At 40.1% G+C, this 7,805-nt stretch overlaps 1 protein-coding gene across 1 annotated transcript in view; it reads left to right on the top strand.

Annotated features, from left to right (window-relative positions):
* Window positions 1-436: 436 nt before the first annotated feature.
* The window catches only part of LOC141133631 (solute carrier family 12 member 9), a gene marked incomplete in the record, with an annotated part of 40,615 nt that continues 33,246 nt past the window's right edge, over window positions 437-7,805 (top strand). The window contains 2 exon segments of the mRNA XM_073623120.1: window positions 437-514; window positions 5,847-6,053. Coding sequence (XP_073479221.1) covers window positions 493-514; window positions 5,847-6,053 — 229 coding nt within the window.

Here is a 7,805-nt window from a genome sequence, read left to right as displayed (position 1 = left end):
ATCATTTTCCTTCCACTTCACATTTATGTGCCACTTTATGTTGATCTATCACATAAAATCCCAATAAAATACATTTACGTTTTTGGCTGTAACATGACAAAATGTGGAACATTTCAAGGGGTATGAATACTTTTTCAAGGCACTGTATATAAACGGTGTATTAGGATACATTGTATGATGTAGGGTAGATGTGATCGGTGTGTACAGAGGAGGATGTAGAGGATACATTGTATGATGTAGGGTAGATGTGATCGGTGTGTACAGAGGAGGATGTAGAGGATACATTGTATGATGTAGGGTAGATGTGATCGGTGTGTACAGAGGAGGATGCAGAGGATACATTGTTTCTCTCCGGGTTATACATTGTATCTCAGTGAATGGAGTCTTTGTATGGCTCAGCAGATATAATGGGAGGGCGGGTCATGTGATCAGTCAGCTGACCAGGAAGAGGAGGTGGGGGGAGAAGCACAGAGCTGGGTGTGTGTACATTGGATGTCACCGCTCAGGATGCAGTGTGTGTACATAGGAAGTATACATTGTATATTGTGTGTGATGTATATTATGTGATGTACGCTGTGATTAGGGTAAGATGTATAGGGGGAGATCCTTTGCAACGCTACATAGAAACCAATCATCTTCCAGGTTTTATTGTACTTGATTTGATTGTAGCTGTATTAGTGCAATTGTGATATAGAAAATTGAGTATCACGGACAGTACTTAATTTTCCAGGTTTTATTGTCAAAGCTTAATTGAACAAACTGAAGTTAGAAGCTGATTGGCCACCATGCACAGCTACACCAGAATATGTGTACATTAGTTTAGTAAATACCCCCCATAGTTTGTGATGTCTATTATATTGTGTATATTTTATTGTGGGATGGATGGGGTATATATATTATATGGTGAATGGGGTGTATATTATATGCTTTATAGTGTGTGTGTGTGTGTGTGTATGTGTGTATTGTGGGATGTATGAGGTGTATATTTTATATGATGTATATTATGGCTGATGGATGTATTGTGGGATGGATGGGGTGTATATTTTATATGATGTATATTATTGATGTATGGGGGTATATATTATGTGATGTATAGTATGTATTATATGATGGATGTATTGTGGGATGGATGGGGTGTATATTATATGCTGTGTATTATATGGTGTATACTGTGGGATGGATGGGGGTATAGAATAGGTGATGTATACTGTGGGGTATATATTATATGGTGTATATTGTGGGAGGTATAGGGTGTATATTATATGGTGTACATTGTGGGATGTATAGGGTGTATATTATATGGTGTATATTGTGGGATGTATGTGGTGTATATTGTGGGATGTATGGGGTGTATATTATATGGTGTATATTGTGGGATATATATTATATGGTGTATATTGTGGGATGTATAGGGTGTATATTATATGGTGTACATCGTGGGATGTATAGAGTGTATATTATATGGTGTACATCGTGGGATGTATGGGGTATATATTATATGGTGTATATTGTGGGAGGTATAGGGTGTATTATATGCTGTGTGTACTGTGGGATGGATGGGGGTATATAATAGGAGGTGTATATTGTGGGATGTATGGGGTATATATTATATGGTGTATATTGTGGGATGGATGGGTGTATATAATAGGTGATGTATATTGTGGGGTGTATATTATATGGTGTATATTATATGCTTTTATAGTGTGTATGTGTATATTGTGGAATGTATGAGGTGTATATTGTGTGTTTATATTGTGGAATGTATGAGGTGTATATTGTGTGTGTGTGTGTGTGTGTGTGTGTGTGTGTATATTGTGGAATGTATGAGGTGTGTGTGTGTGTGTGTATTTTATATGATGTATATTATTGATGTATGGGGGTATATATTATGTGATGTATAGTATGTATTATATGATGGATGTATTGTGGGATGGATGGAGTGTATATTATATGCTGTGTATTATATGGTGTATACTGTGGGATGGATGGGGGTATGGAATAGGTGATGTATACTGTGGGGTATATATTATATGGTGTATATTGTGGGAGGTATAGGGTGTATATTATATGGTGTACATTGTGGGATGTATAGGGTGTATATTATATGGTGTATATTGTGGGATGTATGGGGTGTATATTATATGGTGTACATTGTGGGATGTATGGGGTGTATATTATATTGTGGGATGTTTAGGGTGTATATTATATGGTGTATATTGTGGAATGTATAGGGTGTATATTATATGGTGTACATCGTGGGATGTATGGGGTATATATTATATGGTGTATATTGTGGGAAGTATAGGGTGTATTATATGCTGTGTGTACTGTGGGATGGATGGGGGTATATAATAGGTGTATATTGTGGGTTGTATGGGGTATATATTATATGGTGTATATTGTGGGATGGATGGGTGTATATAATAGGTGATGTATATTGTGGGGTGTATATTATATGGTGTATATTATATGCTTTTATAGTGTGTATGTGTATATTGTGGAATGTATGAGGTGTATATTGTGTGTCTATTGTGGAATGTATGAGGTGTGTGTGTGTGTGTGTGTGTGTGTGTGTGTGTGTGTTTATATTGTGGAATGTATGAGGTGTATATTGTGTGTCTATTGTGGAATGTATGAGGTGTGTGTGTGTGTGTGTGTATTTTATATGATGTATATTATTGATGTATGGGGGTATATATTATGTGATGTATAGTATGTATTATATGATGGATGTATTGTGGGATGGATGGGGTGTATATTATATGCTGTGTATTATATGGTGTATACTGTGGGATGGATGGGGGTATGGAATAGGTGATGTATACTGTGGGGTATATATTATATGGTGTATATTGTGGGAGGTATAGGGTGTATATTATATGGTGTACATTGTGGGATGTATAGGGTGTATATTATATGGTGTATATTGTGGGATGTATGGGGTGTATATTATATGGTGTACATTGTGGGATGTATGGGGTGTATATTATATTGTGGGATGTTTAGGGTGTATATTATATGGTGTATATTGTGGAATGTATGGGGTGTATATTATATGGTGTACATTGTGGGATGTATGGGGTGTATATTATATTGTGGGATGTTTAGGGTGTATATTATATGGTGTATATTGTGGAATGTATGGGGTGTATATTATGTGGTGTATATTGTGGGATGTATGGGGTGTATATTATATGGTGTATATTGTGGGATGTATGGGGTATATATTTATATGGTGTATATTGTGGGATGTATAGGGTGTATATTATATGGTGTACATCGTGGGATGTATGGGGTATATATTATATGGTGTATATTGTGGGAGGTATAGGGTGTATTATATGCTGTGTGTACTGTGGGATGGATGGGGGTATATAATAGGAGGTGTATATTGTGGGATGGATGGGGTATATATTATATGGTGTATATTGTGGGATGGATGGGTGTATATAATAGGTGATGTATATTGTGGGGTGTATATTATATGGTGTATATTATATGCTTTTATAGTGTGTATGTGTATATTGTGGAATGTATGAGGTGTATATTGTGTGTCTATTGTGGAATGTATGAGGTGTATATTGTGTGTGTGTGTGTGTGTGTGTGTGTGTGTGTTTATATTGTGGAATGTATGAGGTGTATATTGTGTGTGTGTGTGTGTGTCTGTGTGTGTGTATATTGTGGAATGTATGAGGTGTGTGTGTGTATTTTATATGATGTATATTATGATTGTATGGGGGTATATAGTATATGATGGATGTATTATGGGGTGTAAATTTTATATGGTGTATATTGTGGGATGGCTGGGGTGTATATTATATGGTTTATAGTGTGTGTATTATATGGTGTACACTGTGGGATGTATGGGGTGTATATATTATATGGTGTATATTGTGGGATGTATGGTGTATATATTATATTGTGGGATGGATGGGGGTATATAATAGGAGGTGTATATTGTGGTATGTATAGGGTGTGTCTTATATTGTGGGATGTATAGGGTATATATTATATGGTGTATAGTGTGGGATGCCTGGGGTGTATATTATATGGTTTATAGTGTGTGTATTATATGGTGTACACTGTGGGATGTATGGGGTATATATTATATGGTGTATATTGTGGGATGTATGGGGTATATATTATATGGTGTATATTGTGGGATGTATGGGGTATATATTATATGGTGTATATTGTGGGATGGATGGGGGTATATAATAGGAGGTGTATATTGTGGGATGTATAGGGTATATATTATATGGTGTATATTGTGGGATTGATGGGGTATATATTATAAGGTGTATACTATGGGGTGTATATTATGTGCAGGGACGTGCAGTCAGGGGAGGCAGGGCCTCACCTGCCATGAATATTAAAAAAGATTCAGGATCATAGCTTGGCGACCCCACGTTTGATGAGTAGGTAGCTGAGGTCCTACCCCACCACTGGTCAAAATTGCCACCTATGGTTCTGAAGATATGGGGCTCATTGTGCAGCCTGACAGAAGCTCCATACAGAGCAGCCAGTATAAATACAAGCCGGCACACTGTTTGCAGCAGACTGAGAGGAGGAGCTCACATAGCCTCTCCTCCCTTCTTGTCAGAAGCACTGAGCTCAATGGACAGCTTGGAGCCTTGGACCAATGGTAAAGTGCCATTGGCCCAAGCTGTCCAATAAAAATGCTTCAGTGGAGGCACGCCTCTCTCACTGCAGTGTCATAGAAGGGGGCGTGTGTCTAAAAGAGAAATACTCACTTCCAACCCTCATAACTAGAAGGAAAAAAACATGTGTTTATGTTTATAAGATTTACCCACAATCCCATGTTTTTCTCACACAGTTAAGAGGAAGAATGAGAATCTGCTGCTGAGAAGCTACAAGCTAAATCATATATTATTATGCTATATGTTATAAGATAATTTATGTATTTACTGTGAAATTACTGGTTGGAAGTTATAACTTCATAATTTCTCCGTTAAACCACCTGCTTGAGTACAGATTTTGAAAATATAGTAAATTACCTTAAAAAACAAAATATAATAATTATTTGTATATTACTGACTTATGGTTATTAACCCCTTGTCACCCAGGACAATTCTGACACTTCTCTCCTACATGTAGTAATCATCATTTTTTTTTTGCTAGAAAATTTCTCAGAACATTATATATATATATATATATATATATATATATATATATATATATATTGTTTTAGCAGACACCCTAGGGAATAAAATGGTGGTCATTGCAATTTTTTATTACTTATTTATTTATTTATTTGTTACACGGTATTTGCGCAGCAATTTTTCAAACGAAAAAAAAAACTGTTTCATGAAGAAAAAAAAAAAAAAACACTAAACTTAGCCCAAATAATTTTTTTTTTTTATAATGTGAAAGAAAAATAGATACCTAACAAAAAAATTGCGCACACTTGTGGAATGGCGCCAAATTTCAGTACTCAAAAATCTCCATAGGTATCGCTGTAAAATTTTTTACAGGTTACATGTTTAGAGTTACAGAGGAGGTCTAGTGCTAGAATTATTGCTCTCGCTCTAATGATCGCGGCGTATGTAACCCGTGTGTATCTGGCTCTGATACTAGCCAGTGCCTTACCACTAACCTCACTGCACGTCCTTGATTATGTGATATATATTGTGGGATTTATAATAGTGATGCATGGAGTGTATATTATATAGTGTATATATTATATGGTGTATATTATGGCATGAATAGGGGGTATATGATATACTGTGTGTTGTATGGGATGTACACACTGTGGAAGGAGTGATTGGACTGTGTATATTTATAGAGATACATTGATAATAAACTTTACCACTATCTCCCCCAAGTGATGACCTCGGAGAACTCCCCTCTCTTGCACTATCGGCTCTTCAGTGTGTCGGATGGGGCCCTCGGTCCTCCAGACTCTGCCCTCTGCGATGGAGATGTCACCATGGTGGGGACCGGACCCGCTCCCCGCAAGCTTTCCACTTTCTTTGGGGTGGTCGTGCCAACGGTCCTCTCCATGTTTAGCATTGTCGTCTTCATGCGGATTGGTGAGTGCTGCATGTGTCTCATCTGTGTGTCCATTCGATGAAAATGATTTTCTGCTGAGGTCCCCCATAGACATAAGCTTGCCTGTTGAGATCCTTTGGGCAGATTAGGAAATCTGGTATGATCTCTGGGTTTTCCCTGATAAACTGATATAGCTCATCCTGTGCCCCTCTGCTCTCCATAGAGTCTACTTTGGCAGGTGACGTGGGCTCACCCAAAGTCTAGACAACAGCTTGGTTTTCATCAGAGCACCCCACAAGGAGTAAAGGACCATATGACAGAGGGTCAGAATTCAAGCTGAGGTCGAAATAGACAGCATGCAAGAGAGTAGTTAGGAGTACAGGCCGAGGTTGAGGCAAGCATCAGGCAAGAGAACGGTCAGAGTCCAGGCAGAGATTGAGGCAGATAAGAGAATGGTTGGAGTCCGGGCAGAGGTGGAGGCAGGTAAGAGAATGGTTGGAGTCCGGGCAGAGGTGGAGGCAGGTAAGAGAATGGTTGGAGTCCGGGCAGAGGTGGAGGCAGGTAAGAGAATGGTTGGAGTCCGGGCAGAGGTGGAGGCAGGTAAGAGAATGGTTGGAGTCCGGGCAGAGGTGGAGGCAGGTAAGAGAATGGCTGGAGTCCGGGCAGAGGTGGAGGCAGGTAAGAGAATGGCTGGAGTCCGGGCAGAGGTGGAGGCAGGTAAGAGAATGGCTGGAGTCCGGGCAGAGGTGGAGGCAGGTAAGAGAATGGCTGGAGTCCGGGCAGAGGTGGAGGCAGGTAAGAGAATGGCTGGAGTCTGGGCAGAGGTGGAGGCAGGTAAGAGAATGGCTGGAGTCCGGGCAGAGGTGGAGGCAGGTGAGAGAATGGCTGGAGTTCAGGCAGAGGGGGAGGCCGACAACGTTCAAGAGAATGGTTGGTGTCCGGCCAGAGGTTGAGTCAGGCAAGATAATGATTGGAATCCAGGCAAAGGGCTGAAGCTGAGGCTGAGGTTGAAGCTGACAACATACAAGAGAATAGTTGGTTTCCAGGCCGAGGTTGAGGCAAGTCGTAGGCTGGAGAATGGTTGATGTCTAGACAGAGGTCAAAGCAGGCAGCAGGCAAGAGAATGGTTGGATTCCAAGTAGAGGTTGACAAGAGAATGGTCAGTGTCTAGGTTGAGGTCAAGACAAGTGGCAGGTAAGAATGGTTGGTGTCAAGGCAGTCTGCAGGCAAGAGAATGGTTGGAGTCCAGACAGAGGTCAAGGCAGGCAGGAGAACAACATTCATGGCCATCAGGCAGAGTCAGCAACAGGTACTGAGCAGAATCAGCCAATCTGGTTTGGCAATGGGAACCGCAACACCAGCGAGAAATTTGAAGCATAAGGTAGCTGGTGAGAAGGCACAGCACTGGTTACCATAAGTGAAGATGTTTATATACCTTTTGGTACCAGAGAGCATGCCCAGTATCAGAGCCATATACAACTGTGTGCCCACCAATGCATGCTAAGCCACGTGTCGGTGCATGACCAGCCATAGACAAAGAACCACAAGCTGGTGCCCGTGCCCATGACACACTGCAGATGGACAGGACCGGTCATGTTCCCCTGGCCCTACAGACAAGGATCCTGGAGGTACCGTAACACCAAGATTCAAGTTGCACACGCCTCTTTATACTATTTGCTTATCTCGGAGTGCAGCTTTAAATATGTAGATGGTTAGAAGCGCCTATCTGATAAGACTCTGTATTCAGTGATAAGTCTCTGTATATGTCTGTTGGAGGTTTATTAAGTCTGCCT

Source organism: Aquarana catesbeiana, linkage group LG03 (assembly GCF_042186555.1).
Source record: "Aquarana catesbeiana isolate 2022-GZ linkage group LG03, ASM4218655v1, whole genome shotgun sequence".
Classification (NCBI taxonomy): Eukaryota; Metazoa; Chordata; class Amphibia; order Anura; family Ranidae; genus Aquarana; species Aquarana catesbeiana.
The sequence above is the reverse complement of the archived record's forward strand: the minus strand, read 5'-3'. Positions and strand labels throughout refer to the sequence as shown.